The following is an 18,688-nucleotide window of genomic DNA, read 5'->3' as shown; positions in this document are numbered from 1 at the left end:
ATATTTACACTACCACGCCTACATTGGTCGATCCAGTAATCCTGGGTGGGGGCTAACGGAGGAAGAGGGAGAGTGGTAGCTGTTTCAGTCAGTCAAGTTGCTGCGAAACCAAACAAAAAACACAACATTGAGGTGTTCAGAATACGCTACCACAAACGAGCGCTGCCTAGGAAACTTTTATTTTGAAAGTATGCAGCGGAAGTACTGTATTCCCTTGTTGAAAGATGTATCCTCCGGTCTCCATTTTGGAAAAAAAAGTAAAAAGGGGGGGGGAAAAAAACCCTCCTTCCGTAATTTACGGTAGGGGCGTGAAGAGGGCTGCTCTTTAAGCGACCAAGTGAAGTTTCTAAACAAAAATATTTGTTTTTGTATGTTATAAGCCGGTGTGGATTCACGTATTTTTGTGTCGATAAAATGGGAAATTGCCACACCGTTGGACCGAACGAGGCCCTCGTTGTTTCAGGTAACGTAAACGTTTCTGTGACGCCGTGTTTTTCCTGCCTGAAGCGTCACTCTGGTTAAAGCACACATTACGAGAAACTATTAAATAACATTGAAGCTTAACAGTTGAATTATTTAGATATTTTTAATAAGAAACAAATTCGTTTCTGTTGGAAAAAATCCCGAGTATTATAAATTATATGACAACAAATTAATGTCTTCGGTTTATTTTAAGTCGACATATTCTCCTCCGTTCCCTCTAGAGGAGAAATGGCAGGTTAAATTTTCTCATGATGATTTGAATGTAATTTATAATTATTTTGTGACTGGAATGATCATATCCGCCATATTTTCGCATATGTACAGTATGTTCCCATAGCAATATCCCAGCGTTGTTTTTTATGCAGTGTAGTCTGTTCAAGATGTTTAAAAAGTCCTGATTATAGCACCAAGTTTATCTATATTACATCCCTGCAGTATATGGCTCATAGATTGAATAATTTTTGGTTGCAGCCATTTTCCTTTACATGCATTATTAACTTTTAGAATGGTTACGTTGCTAAAATTAAGCAGCTATTTTATTAATACGCTATGTATACAGAAAAGTAGACTTAAGAGCAATAAAGGTTGAGCATAATTGTATATTTTCCCATGAACACTGGTGAAAACATATGGTGGTGCTCTCCTGAAGAAACAGAGGTAATTAAATTAGAAGGGCGGGTACATTCACTGTACTGACTCTGGTCTGCAGAGCTCATGTTTCTTAAACCCCTGACATTGTGCTCAATATATATGTCTCTCTTTATAGAGAAACATATGTGTGTATCATGTTCACAAATGCTCATGGAGCATTGGAGTCAAACACAATTGATCTGAACAAAATGTCACAAGTGTGTGCACCAATCAGACGAAGATACCAATATCCACTTTTCAAATTGATCTCAACTACCAATTCTGATTTTGATTGATTACTTTCCCCCCATAAGGATTATAATACAGTATTTAAGAGGGAAAAAAATTTAGTAATTTTGAAGGAATTGCATTTTTGTCTAATTTGTTATCCTTATAACGTATTAAAGTGCATGGTGGTGATTGACCCTTTTTATAGTCTTGAAATAGAGAGAGCCTTTAGTTTTGATGCATTCAGTAAATTGGAAAACAAATGTTTTCTGTATTGTGGTAAAATTGGCCAATAGTTTGGTGTAATTTAAAATCTGCCTTGCGCTTGTTTAGATTCATGTATGTGGGAAAGAAAATTGTTTATAGCAAAATTTTACCGTTACGGTATAAACACCATTGGTATCAGGGAGTTTGTGATCTTTAAAACTCATATTTTAAAACCCCTGTGTTTCTTCACACTTGTGGCAGATCCACGGTTTGTTGAAACCTTTGTTTGGGTTTGTTGTACAGATTTCCTGCCCCTTTAACTGAATCTGTAAGGGGCTCTTCCTCACTCACTCACTTCAGCTTCATTGTGAAACCAAAACATTTATGAGCGGCTTAAGACCAGAGCTGAGTAACAACATAAGCTCCACATTTGAAACCAGGGCTAGTTGATTTAGAAAATAACAATTTTTCCAACTTTTTGAAAGGAGAGGGTGTGTGGTTTAATATCAGATATATGCGTTGATGTTTATAGATGGTGAGGCATTGACTTAATCATAATCAGATTTACGAATATAGGCCTTCTGCATGTTATTGTTTACATAAGAAAATTTCGCGCATCCGGACTTTGCAAAAGGACAATTCTTTTACATGTCATGCATAGCCGCGCTGCCGCCGTAGAATAATTCCGTTAGCTCAATCAAACTTGGACATGTAGATATTATTAATTTCGTGCTGTGCTCCATAGCAAAGGGAAAAATCGTTAAAGTACAACTCAAAACCACGTTTTTTCTCGCTCTCTGTAACAGCGCAGCTACGCGCAGACTCGTTGCCATAGCAACTTACAATAACGCCACTAAAAACCGCTCAGATATTTCCCACACAAAGAGCAGAACATTCAGTCTGTTGCAGTGGTAACAATGGTTTTAGGCTTAATGTTTATTTTGTGATCATTATTAAGTGTTTGCTGTGGTACGAGGAGAAAGCTATAAATATATCGCTGCACTTGACTTTACTGTATTTCTAGCTCGCTGTTACTGTCTCTTACTCTACAGTTGTGGAGTTACAATGTCTGGGATCATGAGCGCCCCCTGCCATCAGGCAAGAGTACTACCTATCTCACCTCGAATCTGTTCTATGCCGTTTTTGATCGCTCCTCAGCACACGAAACACGTTACACACACAGTTGGTGACAAAAAATACTGTACATTATATACATAAGCTAAATTATGGAAAATCAGTTCTGACATTAAATGTTTATTAACCATTTTATTGGTGGCGCACAGACAGGAGGAACAGGCTCCTATATAGAATGGCAGTTAGCGAGAGGTTGCGCAATCCCATGTGAGGCTCAGCTCGTTGCTGCCTCACCGGCTGCACTTCAGAGCATTTGAATGTCTCCCCTGACCGCACGACACTGGTGTGGTGTAAATCACACTATAAATTCCATGTTATTAACCAGGAACCCTCCCTTCCCTGTCTGTGGAATGAGTGCATTTAGGAATTTCATCTATGCTGCTGTCTAAATCGGTCTGTAGCCGGTGTGTTTCTATAGGTGACCTGACCAGTTAGCATTACACTTAAAATTTAAGGTCAAAGAGAGTGTCCTTGCATGTTTATGACTACAGCAGGTTTTGATTTCTGAATTGCCTTTAAAGTTCAGATTTTTGGAAATGACCCTTTGTCCAACAGTGACACTTCTGCTTGGGACATGAAATGTCACGAGAACTGTTTCTAAGAGTCTTTCGTCATTGTGCGACAGCTGATGATGTGTGGGTCAGTAGGCCCTGCAATTATCAGTTGTTAGGTCGTGTTTTTTGAGACAGTAAATATAGATCTCCCTTTCCTTTGCCTTGTCAGTTAACATGTGACAGCTGGGAATGTCGCACTAAAGAGTCCAGATTAAATCAGTCTGAAATGCCGAGACCTGTTTTGCTATTGGCACGTTTCCCATCTTGAAAGATTCCTCTATTATTGTCAATGTTGTCTTGATTTAGCATCGTTGTGGGTCATGAACTTGTAGTTCCTGTTAACAACGTTATTTAAAAAAATCCCCCAGTGGAATTGGCAAATACATAATTTGGATGAACTACTCTGCATTTGTATTTGTTTATGAAGGTTTGGTTAATACATGAAGCTCAGGCAATCGTGGGAATGTTTGTCATAAAACCACAAGGTGCAAGACTTTGCAGGCTGTTTTACCTCATCTAGTGCAGCCTCAAATCATCAGGTGAGATAAAACGACTTTGTGAAAAACAAAGGCAACATGGTTACCTTTTGTGAACTTGTGGGAACTGTGGGCGAAACAAGGAATGAAGCGTGAGACACTGCTCTGCACACAAACTTCCTCTTGAGTAACTAACGGATTCCAGTAAAAGGAAAAAAAAAACCTACAGCAATGACTGATTTCTTTTTTTCTTTTAAAAATGTTCTTCTGGATTTTGATTTTGATCGTTTTGAAGCAGCCGTCTAAAAAAAAAATCGAACATACCAGCTGTGTTTCATATTTGTATATTTTATATGATGACAACCATGTGACCCCTCTTCAATGTGTGTGAAGGTGGCTGCTGTGGTTCGGATCAGAAGACGTATGTCGTGGGGGGCTGGGCTTGGGCCTGGTGGCTCATCTCTGACATCCAGAGGTAAGAACCTGTCTGCTGTGGCCGTAACAGAGTCACATTTCCTAATTGCGTTGTCAGGGCAGGATGCCTGCTGGTCGACATAAACTGTCCACGTCAGAGACCTGTTTTGGAGTAACTGCTTTAACTGGCTGTTTATTTCTAGTGTCAAGTAAAAAGAAGCATCCAAACAACTTTCAGTCATCTTGTTATAAAACTTAGTTTATGTCAATGTCTGGGAGAAGTGGTTTTATTGAAATGACCACCGTTTGTCTTGTAAAATCAGGTTTATCACCAAATCGAAAAATAAGGTTTAAGATCAAATGGATTTTGATTTAGTATTGGTTTATGATAATGTGCTACAAATTTTACTAAATTATATTTTCTCTTTATTAACATAAACATTTGATTATATGATTACACAATTGTTTTCTAATAGTCAGATTTCTTCTCTCCCATTCATGAGTTCTTTACACCATGTGAAACCTTTCCATTCTCAGTGACCGTTCTTATTTGCATTCTTCTAAATTTACATAAAATCAGAATAAAGGCGAGTCTTTTTATGCAGCACATTGGGAGGATGAATCTACTGCTGCCGTTGTGGGTCATGAACTTGTAGTCCGTTATTTAAAAAATCCTCCAGTTTAGTTGGCAAATACATAATTTGGATGAACTAGTCAGCATTTTTATTCATTTATGAAGGTTTGGTTATTACATGAAGTAAATTGTCGGTTTGATTAAATAGATCTTTTTCTGCACTGTGTTTGGTTTTATAGAAAAACCAGCTGATTTGATTGCTAAACTATAACACATGTTGGTAACCTTTGCTGACTTTAGAGGAATCTGATATTTAAGCAGTTTGTCAATTTGTACTTTTGCAGTTTTAGTCATTTTCTACTTGAGTTTTTCCATTGGACAAGAAAACCGCCTGCCTTGAGATATTAAAAAAAAAATTTAATCTCTTTAAAGATTGCCATGAAATGTAGCCAGAGTTTGATTGACTATTATTATTATTATTGTTTTTTTAATTATTTTTATCAGGGGTTATAACAACATAAGCTCTTATCAGAATTATAATTCTTGTTCCCTAAAATTAATCTAAAATGCTAAATTAGCAAAGCAGGGAATAGACCTGCTTCATTAATTTAGTGTCTCTTAAATTTTATGCGCCTAGGTGGCTAGATACCAGCTTTTAGTTTAACAAACTACAGGTCATTAATAACTGACTTTTAAGCTGATAAAATATTTACACAATGGAAATGAATCACTAGAGAAACCAAACAGGGCTAACGAATGAAGACAATTAACGTCTGTCATAAAATCCAGAGTTTTTCACATGTGTAAAAAGAGCAGCTCAGCATCTTATACCTTTAAGATGCTGAGTTTAGTTTACTTTTACATAAAAAAACTACAAAACCTTTATTTCCTATTGAGAAATAATCTCTTTAATCTCCATCTTCCATGTTTCTGGAGTTTCCAGTTGTAAATGGTTTTATAATTTGTTTGCCTCCCTCCTTGTTTGTGCTTATCTAACATGCTTTGCTTTGTCTTTGATCAGCCCGTCTCAGCATTAAAACCTGAAGTCACTCATTTCACATTAAGTGCTGCTTTTTGTCTGTGGTTGCTAGGAAACGTGAGGATAGACCAAACCTAAATGATGACGCAACATTCAGATTTAAGTCATCCCAGAGATTATGCACTGTCTTCAGCTTCTATTTTATTTTAATGTGCATCCCATACTATGTGCTAAAAGTTCTGTTTGTACCATGTAACATAGACGGCATTCTAAAGCAGTGGGAGCCTGACTTCCTGTTTAGATGCAGCAATTATCTTAATGCTCAAGGATTTGACTCATTGATCCAGCTGTTCTGGAAAATTGGTGGAGCTGCAAACAGACTCTTATCTCCAGCTCTGACACTTTAAACAAAAATACAATCAAAATAGGATCAGCTAGAAATATTAAATTGGATTTTTAATTAATGATGCTCTCTTTTACTTAACTATCAGAATGAAATCTGGTAAGAGAAAGGCAAAGTTGTGCAGTGTGTGTGTCCCCGTCTCCCTTCCCTCTTCTGCTTGTCGATGGTTATTGACGTTCCTAACAACTGTTGTCCAACTTACTGTTTTGCCTATGCTATTCCCGCTGCCTGCCCGCCTGTCTGCATAGAATGTCTCTGGAGATTATGACCATCCTCTGTCGCTGTGAGAATATCGAAACCTCGGAGGGTGTTCCCCTGGCTGTGACAGGGGTGGCTCAGGTAACGCACTTGAACAGGTCCAAAAAGGGCCAAAGACAGGCAAAGGAGAATGGTGCCACTAACAAACTAACCAATAAAATCTCTGTTTGGCCACAAATGGGGGATCTGAGGAGTTCAGTGCCAAAGAAAGTTGTGCTGGATTTCCTCATGCGTAATCCTGAATTACATCAGAATTCGAAGGAGTCTGAATTCTGGATTAAGTGTCTTGTTGCTCTGCTGCTGGTGATCTGGAGTCCTTGGGTGAATGGTTTCACTTTTGTTCTTTTTTGTTGTGTGTTATCTGTCCCTTCCGTTCATTTCCTCTCCCTGCGTACATGTCAATTTTTATTTGGTATTTTTCCACATTCTTCACAGGATAACGCTTGAGATTATGACCCTGCAGCCCAAGTGTGAGGATGTAGAGACAGCGGAGGGTGTAGCTATAACTGTCACTGGGGTGGCTCAGGTAAATCATCACACTTTTCTGGGAATGCCAGATCAAACTCCACTAACCCCTCTACCCATTCCTTCCTTTCTTTGGCAGAAAAGCCAGAAATCAAAGCAGACGAGGAGTTTTATGTATAGATTTCAAGATTCACTCAGACTTTGGGCTAAATTGTTTGCATGATTTCATATCATCCTAAAACATAATGCATCGAGCTGAAATCCTCTGATTAGCTGCAGGCAGTGTTGTGTTTTTTGATCGTTTCAGGGCTGTAATGTTTTATTCAAAGGTAAATTATCCATAGTGAAAAAATCCAAAGCTTTAAAGCAGAGGCAGCAGAATTTTGTTTCCTTTCCTTTATTCTCAATGTTTTTTCTACCATCTGGTAGTGATACACTTTGCATCAATAAGCTGCCGCAAGAAAGCCGAGGCACAGTGTTAGTAAGTTTCTTTCTCCCCAACTTGGATCCAAAGGAAAAGCATTTTTCTGACTACAGTGTATGGCCACAAGCCAGTTTTCCATTACATGGTGCGGTATCAACTATTTTAGCTTGAAATAGAGTGGACACTTTATGTATTGAAACAAAGTAGCATAAAGCAAAACTAATGCTGTAATTACTTTACAGTTCTTTCCTCCATTTTATCATTTTTATGCTGCTACTCCATTTTTATCTTTCCATTTAACGGCTTTTAAATGCACAGTTCATCTGCCGGTTGAATTATTCCTCTTTAGCAATGTGGTGGCGTTGGCCATGTTATTGTTGGCTGGCTGTTGGGCATCAGAATAAAATGCGTCAGTAGTTCAGTGTCCAGATCTAGAATTTCTCTTACTTACCTGAATTTAAATTATGTTCAGGCTTTTAAAGATGCAACTGTTCAGAAACTCCAACTGCATTTTGACAAATCTTTTCTTTTTTTTTTCTTTTTTTAAAGGTTTTTTTTGGCTCTAGTGGTCTTTATTAGAAAGTGCTAAGACAAGAAAGTAGGTAAAGAGAGAGAGGGAAAACATGTGGCAAAGGTCACCGGGTCGGGATTTGAACCTGCGACGGCCATGTTGACGACTAAGGGGGTTATGTGGGTTGTGCGTAACACCTGCGCCACCACAGCACAACCCAAAGCAATTTGCTAAATCAGTGACGGCCCCATTTTGTTTGCCTCTAATCTATATGTAATCTGCTGAAAACCAACTGTGAGGTTTTAAAAGTTTTTTATTATTGTAGCCAGCAAAACCTACCAGGAACCCAGTTATAATGTCCAGGTGTGCCCCGAGCACAATCTTTTTACAGTGCAGAAATTCAATCCGACACCTCATTAAGTGCATTTAATAACTCTGTAGGTTTAAAGTGCAGAAAGATAACACTTCATTTTATCACCCTTCAGTGGTCTATGTTAGTACTATGACCATATTCTTAATTTACTCACCCTGTGCAATCTCAGTTTTTCTTGGTAGCAACAGGTATTATCTGTCAAAGGGAGTTTCTGTAGGATTATCTTCTGTTTCTAAATAATTAGATGCATACAGCAGCTGTTGAGGAAAGGCAGATAGCTGAAGTGCTGAGCTAATGCTGCTAGCATTTTTACTCTCGAGTGTTTGATGATTCAGCTCGTGAGATTTGAATTCAATTCCAGTTAATGGAGAAAGTTTACAAAAACATTTTTCTCATCGCTTATAAATGTAGCACTTTGCTTTGTACATCCTAAAATGAAATGATGTTTTAGCTGCTTTTTGCAGAGCGTTCCTTTCTACACCAACATCAGTGTGTAGCATTTGCCGATGTAGAGGTTGTCACATGACGCCTGCTGAAGCTGCAGCTGCAGGGGCAGCCTCTATTGCATCACTGTAAAGGGTGAAAATAAAAAAAATAAAAAAACAATTACATCAGTTAAAGTTTGCAGTCAGTGTGCAAAAATTTACATATATTTGTGGAAGTGCAACTGAGGAGTATCAGCTGTTAGTCCTTTAAAAAAGCCTTGATTGAAACCTCATCTGCACAACCAAAATGCTTTTTTAATGCATAAAGTCATACATTAATAAGTGTTATTCAAATCCTTCTCTGTTGCTTTTTCACAAAGTGATTCAATTCAGTATCTGCTTCCTACTCCTTCGCAATTCTTATTTTTAAAATGCACATCCAAAGTGGAGGTTTGTGAAATGTTATCACATTCAGGGAAGTGTGTGTTTTCTTAAAAAAAAAAAAAAAAAAAAGCCTTGAGCACACTAAGAGAATAAACAGCTTATCCTGCCAACAACAAGAGGATACTGTGAGAAGCAAAGCAGGAAATCGTTGTCATGTTGATCTATGAACACAGTCGAACCATACCGTGTAGTGGAAAATCACTGTCGGTCTAAAACACGAACCAGTCAGAGGACTTACTTACCAGCTCAAAAAGCAATAAAGACTCTAAACTATATTGGATCGTAATTCAGTTTGTGTTGAGTGTTCATGTTAGATTCTCAGGTCATTCACACTTTGTTTGAAACAGCGCCAGCCCAGACTTGTTCAGTGCCAAAGTATGTTTTTTTTGTTTGTTTTTTTGTAAACAAAGACGATACTAAAGACAAAATCCACTTTCTTTTTAAGGTCATGCTGTGACAGATTCAGCAATGCTGTGGGCACACCCTTATTTTTGTGTGTTGTAAAAAAAAAAAAAATCTAATTCATCAAGATCTCAGTGGCGACAGACATACTATTTGACTATCTAAAGGGAAACCTTGTCTTTAGTGTCTGAGCTTGTGAGGAACCAGTTTAACTACTTCTGTTTAGGATCAAATTTCCTTTTTCCAAGAGCCTGTGATCCATGTCGTGACATCACTAAAGACATGTTTTTGATTTGTTCTTAGAGCCCCTCTTTAGTCTAATATGGTCAAAATAAACCTCATGGCCAAACAGGAAGAAAACCGTCATCGCATCCTTTGAAACAGGACATATTACGTTAATGTGTAACTGAATTTGCACTAAAATATTCTTTATAGCCACTCTGTTGCGCTAGGTTTCTGATTTTAGAAACAGATTAAAAATCTACTTTGTTCAAGAAGCAAACCTGTCAGCTTCCCAAGGGATTCTAGTGGATTTTCTCTTTAAAATTGTGAAACACTGTTGGCATAATTTTGTTCTCTAAATGATACCCATCTCTTTGTTTCATTTTCTTTCTTCCCGTCTGCATGACAGAGTGGGATTATTAGTTCTCCGTTTCAGCCACAGCGATGACACTGTTCCCTTCTCCGTTTCCCTAGTTGTAACTGACAATGAGCCCACTGTCTGCTGCTAAACAACTCCTCTCACTCTCACTGTTTAACCCAGCAGCTCATCCTGGGCACCCAACCTAATCCAGAGCCATTGCGGCTCTGGATCACAATTTTAAAGAGAACCTTTTCCATGGTAACAAGTCATATGTTTCTCCACAGTTAAACATGTCTGGACTTGAGGAGTGGCTTTTCAAATAAAACCAGAGAAGAACATAATGTTCATGTTGAGATTGGACTTTTTATTTTATTACAGATAATTTTTTTTTTTTTTTTAATTCAAATATTCACCTGATTGGACATTTTCACCTATAACCTAAATCAGTTTTGAAGTTCATTTTAAGTTTGGGAATAAGTCCCAAATATGTCAGTTTTTTAATAAGACATAAGTTGGAGGAATAAAAAGATGGTGTCGCACAACATATAGGAGGGTTTCTATCACCATCACTACTCACAAGTCCTTGTGTGAGCCTGACTTGTGGCACAGCGCCTCCTGCTGTCTGTTTGCGCCTGCATGTGTGTGTTGATGTGGTTGGCTTGCGGCCTTCTCTGTTTGCAGACAGTTTCCTTGGAATGACGACCATTTTTCCCGACTTTGTGTTTCCCTTGTTTCTGGAGTGGAGTGCATGTTGTAAAGCAAAACCATGTGCAGACCTCTCGCCTAAGGACCCAGCTCACTGTCTTTTATATTGTTTCATCTCCTGTGGACTACATTATCAGGCTAAATCTTCTTAGAGCTTTTTGGTGACATTTAAATGCCTTCATTTTGTAAATCTTAGGACAAATGCAGTTTTTTTCTTAGTTGTCTTTTAAATAATTTACATTGTTTGCAGCTATGTGACCAGAGTGCAGTTATTACTGAAATGTAAAACTAAATATGCCCCATTTAAATTACATTTTAAAGTAAATCTCTTCTTGTCTTTATTGATTAGATAAGTAGATTTGGAGTAAAATGTAGCTTTAAATATGGTATTTTTATTATAAAGTGATCTAAAAATGAGTTGGATTATGATTGAGAAAGTCACAAGGATAAAGTCTGGCCATGTAGTTTGGTTTTATACATACCAAAAATGCATTGACTTAGGGAATTCATGTGAAAATAGTTTTAGACAAACAGAGTTCGATGTGGAGGAATGATATTTTGCAGCCAGCCGTCAGATGTAAAAAGTTTAAAATGTCTTTCAAAATGTCACCACTTATGCATTCCCGTCACTGAACTGAATAATGTCACCAGTTTTATCACTTTTTCCTGTGATGATTCGCTGCGTTCAGTCACCTGTTTTTAATACCCCAGTGATGATGTGAAAGTGAGTATGGAAGGACGGTGTGTGTTTGCCCTCAGATAGCCGAGAAGCTAACACGTTTTCATGCATGCCGCTCGCTCCCGGGTTTGTGAATGTGTGTTCAGCTGACAATCTGTGTCCATGCTGGCACCAGGTGAAGGTGATGACGGAAAACGAGCTGCTTGGTTTCGCCTGTGAACAGTTCCTGGGAAAGTCCGTGATAGAGATCAAGAGCGTCATCCTGCAGACCCTGGAGGGTCACCTGCGTGCCATCCTGGGTGGGTAGAGGTTTATGCATAAACTCTACACTCTTCTATGCATAAACATAGAAAGATTAGCTATAATCACTGACGTTTCCTTTGTGTATAAACTCAATACCTTCAGTGGCTCTGCAGTTCAATAAGAAAAACAATCTTTGGTCATATTTTTTGCTAATGGAATAGTTTGGAGGTTTTTTTTAGTTATTGGCTGGAAATAGCTTACCTGTTGTAGATAGAGGTTCACTTAAGGAGATTCTCTGATTGAGGTTGTCAACAAAGGCGATTCCAGCCAGTTATCAGATTTAAGTTAGAGTGAAGGAGCAATATTTTAAAATTCCTCAGTCTTTTAGATCATCACTCAGTTTGTCACTAGCTTGAAAGAATCTACTTTTGAGTGTAGATGGTTAAATATCCTAGTAAAAGGGTGAATAGTAAGTAAGTAAATTTTATTTAAATAGGACTTTTCTTAGACAGCAGTCAGTGTTTCACAGTAAAAATGGTAAAAAAAAAAATTGTAGAGGAAATAAGATGCAAAGTAATACATTAAATCTAGGACTATTTATGCTGCAAGAAGATGTGTTTTCTGATTTAGTTTCTTGTGCAAATATAGTACACTTGAAGTATTTAAATCTAACTTACAAGTAGGAGCTTGTCTTAAGGCATTTAATTAAGGACATTAACGATCTCTTTAATCTTCAGGTACCCTCACAGTTGAACAGATTTACCAAGACAGAGACAAGTTTGCGTCTCTGGTGAGGGAGGTGGCTGCGCCTGACGTTGGCCGAATGGGCATCGAGATCCTCAGCTTCACCATCAAGGTCTGTAACAGGTTTATTGTTTGGTTTTGTTGGGCTTTAATTCTGCTTGCCATACCCATAGGATATTTTCACCACTTACTGTTTTGTACCTCTCTGTTTATTCTCCCTGCTGACAGGATGTTTACGATAAAGTGGAGTACCTGAGCTCCCTGGGGAAAACGCAGACAGCTGCAGTACAGAGGGACGCAGATATCGGTGTGGCAGAGGCAGAGAGAGATGCAGGCATCAGGGTAAGAGGAGCTTCAAGAAGAAGACACATTTCCCATCCGCTGATCATCTTACTGTAACCGTTTTTAATTTTTCTTCTTTTGTTTTTAGGAAGCTGAGTGTAAGAAAGAAATGATGGACGTCAAGTTCGTCGCAGACACAAAGATGGCCGACTCCAAACGAGAGCTGGAGATGCAGAAAGCCTCCTTCAACCAGGAAGTGAACACAAAGGTATCCAGTTCAACGCATTCTGCAAAATTCAAAAATAGACAACTGAAATTCTAGATGCAGTTCCAGAAAAAAAAGAGAATATTCCTTGCAGAAAGCAGAGGCTCAGCTAGCGTATGAGCTGCAGGCGGCCAAGGTGCAGCAGAAGATCCGTCTGGAGGAGATCGAGATCGAGGTGGTGCAGAGGAAGAAGCAGATCACTATCGAGGAGAAGGAGATCGATCGAACTGAAAAGGAGCTCATTGCAACCGTGAAGAGACCTGCAGAGGCCGAAGCCTACAAGATGCAGCAGCTGGCCGAGGGACAGAAGTGCGTTTCATTTAGTTTTACGCAGTCAGGAAATTAATGGAATCATTTTTTATCATATAAAATGTCAATTTTATATGATGTGAAAAAATCATTTTGCTTTTCTAACTGTTTAAAGTTGTCTGTGCTTAATCTAGGCTAATCTACACTGAAAAAACACAAAATCTTGCCAAGTTATTTTGGTCTAGTTTCTAGTGAAAATATCTTTGTACACTTATGCCAGTGCTTCTCAATTCCAGTCCTCACGCTCTGCATGTTTTAGATGTACCTCTACTCCAGAGCAGCTGATTCAAATGATTGCATGACCATCAAGTGCTGCAGAAGCCCGTTAATCACCCACATATTCAATCCAGGTGTGTAGCAGAAGGGAAACACCTAAAACATGCAGGACAGCAGGCCCTGAGGACCGGAATTGAGAAGCACTGACTTAAACTAACTGGAGCCTCCTTCTACACACTAGAACAAGCATTTGTACTAGCAGTTATATTTGGTTGTATGTACAGAAGTTGCATATGGCAGAAGGCTGCCAACGTTACCAGTCACTCGTGACCCATTTCTGCTTCTGGTGTCTCATCCCAGGATAAAGAAGGTGCTGACGGCGCAGGCAGAAGCTGAGAAGATCCGCTGCATTGGTGAGGCTGAAGCAGCTTCTATTGAAGCCGTGGGCAAAGCAGAGGCTGAGAAGATGAGGCTGAAGGCTGAAGCCTACCTGCAGTACGGAGAAGCTGCCAAGACGGCGCTGGTGCTGGACGCTCTACCTAAGGTTCTGCGCTACACGATTATTTACATCTGGTTTCAGTCCGTCTTAACCCTCCGTCTGTTGTTTAGTATGTTTTGTTCACGTAACATAGCCATTTCTGCTAATGTGGCATCAAATCCGAACTCCAATCAGTTCCATGTTGCACGAACAGATTGCTGTGTAAACCAGCACTTAATGTAGGGCTGAAGCGGTTAATCGTAATCAATTAAATTTTGGAGAAATTATCAACTAATTTGCAAATTGATTAATCGTTAACTGGAGCATACAGACAAAAAACAATACAATTTGCTGAAAGAACAACATACTCCAAGCAGTAATGAAGCTACAACTGTACAAAAATTGTATACATTTTGAATTTTAGATTAAAAAGGCCTTTGTCTGTGATTAAGCTCTGTTCCAAACTATGCCAGCTCTCAAGTGGAGTAGTTTTAGCCTCACCTTGTTCAAATTCTGCAGCAAAAAAATCCCATTAAGCATCTGTTGCTGTCCAATAAATAATCAGTTAATCCAAAGAAATAATCTCCAGAATAATCAGTAACTAAAATACTCATTATATGAGGCCCTGAATGAATGCATTTCTTGTTAAATTGGAGCGGAACGTGTTGCTGTTTCTGTTCCATTCAAACATATCCTTCAGATTCAGTCTCCATCCAGTGGACGCCGGTCCAGTGCTTGAGGCTTTAATGTTTTCCTCGTGTGTTTTGCAGATCACCAGTAAGGTGGCTGCTCCTCTGGCCAAGACCAGTGAGATCGTCATCCTGAGTGGCGAAGGCAGCCGCGTGACCGGAGAGGTGAATCGACTTCTAGCTGAACTCCCCGTCTCCATCAACGCCCTGACTGGGGTAGATCTGACCAAGGTGAGCGCTCCGGTCTTCCTCCGTTCCCCATCAGAGCTCACGCTTCGCCAGGTCTACCTTAACGCAACGTTTGTCTTGATGATTAGTCATTTATTTACCTTTTTTTCTTATGGAAATATTTTCCATTATGAGCTAAAATCATACAGGTTTGTGGCCCATTTTCAAACTCAGATTTTTTTCTTTTGTTGTAAAGCTTTGATCAGATTGATCTAATTTCTGTTTTTCTTATTCAAAATCATCCTAAGCACCATTCAGAATATTTCTTTCCTGCCTATGAATCATGAACAGTTAAATGTTTACATTATAATTTTGGAAAGTGCTTGATTTCTGTATAAAGTCCTAGAGAGCTCTTGATATTCAAACTGCAGTTTTGTAATAAAGTCCAATCTAATGTTTGATTAAAATCCCAAATTTGGAGAATATTATTTACATTTGAAATCAGATATTTTCATACACCTAATAAAAAGACACATAAATATACCTTTAGCTTAGTCTAAAGTTTAATCAAACTAAACTTCTCTCGTTTTAGGTCAGTGGAAAATTAGAAGAATTATTTCTATTTGATAAATGCCAGAAAACTTAGCGAGAAGACTTTTTTAGAGTTTCTTATGTAACATTCTTTGTATATTGTGTTCAATCATTTAATCTGAGCAGGAAAGTCATTTATCTTAACAGAATTTATCTGAATTGTTTTAATTTAGTGAGTATTTATTATTCCTAGTGGCTCAATCACTTATTGATCTGTGTAATAGAAATAATAGTTTATACGTGAGGAATGTTTGTTAAATTTTGTTCTCAGTCCAGTCAGGGTGTATAGGGTGTGTAAGAGAGACATTTCAAAATCTTTGTTTACCTAGACTGTAGAATACGATTCACATTAATAAGACATTATTAATAACAGTAATGAATAATATTGTGTAATAAGGAACTGTTAATTTGTTTGGTTTTTATCTCCAAAGTGCAGTGCTGGAAAAAAGTTTGTAGACTTACCTTGAAAATTCTTGAGAAGTTCTTGAATTTTACTTTGGGAAAACCTACATGATGGAAGAAAATCAATCTCCATGCTCCATATTTATTGCATTAATCCTTCTGGTCCCACAGATCCCTCTGCTCCAGAAGATGACCGGCCCACAATGCCAAGCGGCTGTGTGATGTATGAGACAATAAGGCCTCAAGCATGAAGAGGCTCAGTCAGATAATCCCTCGTTGCAACTGCCTTCAACTAGAAACACTTGACACCAACCAAGAGGTTTTTTTTGTTTGTTTTTTTTTTTTTTTTTACTATTTGTAAGCAAATTTTAGTTTTGTATAGGAAAAAGAAATACTGGCATCAAGCTGTTTCTAAATTTGGTTTTAGTTCGTCGTTATTCTCCTTAGCTAAGATGCTTCTGTCTATTCACTTCTACATGGTATCCGCAACAGAGCAGAGTGTATTGTTTAAAGATCCAGAGATGTATTGTCTATTCCAGTCCAGATTAGGGCAGACTCCTGCTGGAGGAAAGGACTTTCCAGCGTTGTGACGCTGTTTCACCGCTGGAAGCTGTGCAGCGACGCAGCTGCTGCCTCTTCCTGTCTGTCGTTACAGACGAGCTCCGAGCTCTGGCTGATCTCCTCCACCTCCTCTGAGTGTAGCTGTAAGACGTGGATTTTTGAATCAGCTGTATGATGATCCTCCTTATCATGTTGCCCGTCTGTTTCCAATGTCCAGTGCCTGTTCAAACCTTCATGCACTAATTTGGATTTATGCCTGTCGAACATGGATGGAGTTTATTTTCTTTCAAACATGGCTACAGTAAATCTGGTGTTTGTTTTTTTTTTTGTTTTTTTTCTTTTAATTTTATCACGTTTAAACACATTTGCACCTGCGAAGCGAGAAGAAAGCCATACATAGCCTTAAAGGAGACCGTGGATCCCAGCTGGGGGCTGCTGAAACCTTTTCTATTACCTCAAGTAGCAAAACGTTAGGCTGCCATTTTATTTCTCCTCTCTGTTCGTCTTCCTTGTTCCCCCCCTTTGAAGCGGCGTTTGCATCATGAGTAATCACATCGTGATTCCCGCGCGCATCCTCTTCCATCCACGCTGACAAAGCGGAAATGAAATGTGACAAGTTAGAAAACAAGCATGTGATCAGTTTGGCAATACTTCACATGACATCTGTGCTTTGTTGCTCTTTTGATTGGCGGATCTGATGAATGCCTGAGTTTGAGCAGCAGGACCCGTAACTATGAAGCAGGATTTCTAGAGAAACTGTTTTGGTATGAAGAAACAGAATATGAAGCTCCTCCGATCCAGTTCTTCTTATTATGTCAGACCGTAGCGATTGTGATATAAATGTTCTGGTTTTAATATCGTAGTCAGGTTGATGTTTTCTGAAGGGTTGACTGAAACTCCCTACAAGGGAGGGTTGCTTGTAGTTGTTACATAATGTCAGAAATCTAAAACTTTGTAATCATCTGTGTTGTCCAGCATACTGTGAATGTTTGGCCTGCCTTTTGTTATTGTCGTTTATTTTATTTTTATTTTTAGTAAACAGCTGATGAACCACTCTGTGAGGAGCTTAACTACAACTTTCCGAGTCTGTGACCATAAACATTTTCTTACATTCTGCCTCTGACTTTTAATTTTTCCGTTTGTAGTTTTTTGTGAAGTTTTAAAACCCTTTCTCTTGTTTTTGTTTTCTAAAATGCTCTTGAACAGTTCCGGGAATCGCATTCGCGTGCTAGCTTGTCTCGTTACCCTCTTTCGTCTGTGTCGGCCAGTACGGTTACTTTCAGCCGTTTCCAGGAAGTGTCATTCCGAATGGATCGTTTTCCTGTCAGTGAGAATCATTCAAAGACTCTGATGTCATTCGGCTGCACATTAAATAATTGGTAGCACCGGTTTCAAACAGTCACACTTTTTATGTTAAAGTATTTTTTAAAAAAAGAAACGTAGATATATTATAATCACATCTATATTTGTCATAATTCTGAACTTTTGTGCAGCAGCGATGCACATTTTCACTATACAGAATCTCTTTGTGATACTTGTTTAAATTTAGGAAATTAGATTTCCTTAGTGCCTTTGTCAAAGTAACGAGCTCTGTGCAGATTATCACCTCAGAGAAGTGACAGGATTTTTGTTAAAAATGTGCTTTCGCCTAATCTTGTAGATGAAAGTGAACTTGAATATATAGCTGAATTGTTATTAAATAAGTCTACATATGTAAAAAGTTTTTATTTTGAAACTTTTGACCTCATCAGTTGTTTTGGCCATCATATTTGTGCCAAAGAATGCAAAATCTATTGACTAATCAGAGGCAACTTCTTGTGACTTGGTGTAGCATTTGAGGAAGAAATAAAAACCACCAAAAACATTTTCAACCTATGCCTTAACTCTCATCTTTGTGTGAAACACGTCTGTTGTAATCTATTCTCTCTGTTGATGTTTTTGTTCGGTTTTATTTCATGGCTTCTCGTGTACCAATGACTGTAAGGAGAAGTCACGCAGCATGGAGGATTAAGCATGTGTTCATGTTATTCTGTGTTGTGTCACTCTAATATAAAGTTATATCACCTTCAGTCCGTCTCTGTGTTCAATTTCTGTTATGCACGTAAATAAAATGAATTACATCATGTGTAACAAGGGCTAATAAAGCTAACATTGATCCTTCACAGGATAGCGTATTTATTTGATTCTAACAGAGCCGTCATAGCCAGTTCAGGCCAGTAGAGGTCACTGCAGGGACATTTTTAACACTTTTCCAGCCAACGGAAGTGTAGGACGGAACCACTAGTCTGTTATTTGAAGAGTTTCTAAGCGCGTTTCTTTCTTTGAAGTCAACTCACCAAACGATTTATTTTGACAGTTTTTCTTACTTTAATGTGAGTGGAGCTCAGAC

The 18,688-nt window shown here is 38.5% G+C and overlaps 1 protein-coding gene across 2 annotated transcripts; it reads left to right on the top strand.

Annotated features, from left to right (window-relative positions):
* Window positions 1-233: 233 nt before the first annotated feature.
* LOC122845216 (flotillin-2a) lies at window positions 234-18,368 on the top strand. 2 transcript variants are annotated; one of them, XM_044141379.1, is made up of 11 exons: window positions 234-463; window positions 4,106-4,187; window positions 6,331-6,421; window positions 11,527-11,650; window positions 12,332-12,450; window positions 12,567-12,680; window positions 12,769-12,888; window positions 12,980-13,194; window positions 13,771-13,954; window positions 14,659-14,808; window positions 15,910-18,368. In XM_044141379.1, the coding sequence occupies exons 1-11, from the start codon at window positions 415-417 to the stop codon at window positions 15,958-15,960; spliced, it is 1,299 nt and encodes a 432-aa protein (XP_043997314.1). In that variant the 5' UTR covers window positions 234-414; the 3' UTR covers window positions 15,961-18,368. The 2 variants fall into 2 exon arrangements, with proteins under 2 accessions (XP_043997314.1, XP_043997313.1); XM_044141378.1 differs by lacking the exon at window positions 6,331-6,421 and adding an exon at window positions 6,776-6,866 and having other exon boundaries at window positions 237-463.
* The last annotated feature ends 320 nt before the right edge of the window (window positions 18,369-18,688 follow it).

The sequence above is a fragment of the Gambusia affinis genome, linkage group LG15, assembly GCF_019740435.1.
Source record: "Gambusia affinis linkage group LG15, SWU_Gaff_1.0, whole genome shotgun sequence".
In the NCBI taxonomy this organism is placed as follows: domain Eukaryota; kingdom Metazoa; phylum Chordata; class Actinopteri; order Cyprinodontiformes; family Poeciliidae; genus Gambusia; species Gambusia affinis.
Note: the sequence above shows the minus strand (reverse complement) of the source record. Positions and strands in the feature narration are given on the sequence as shown.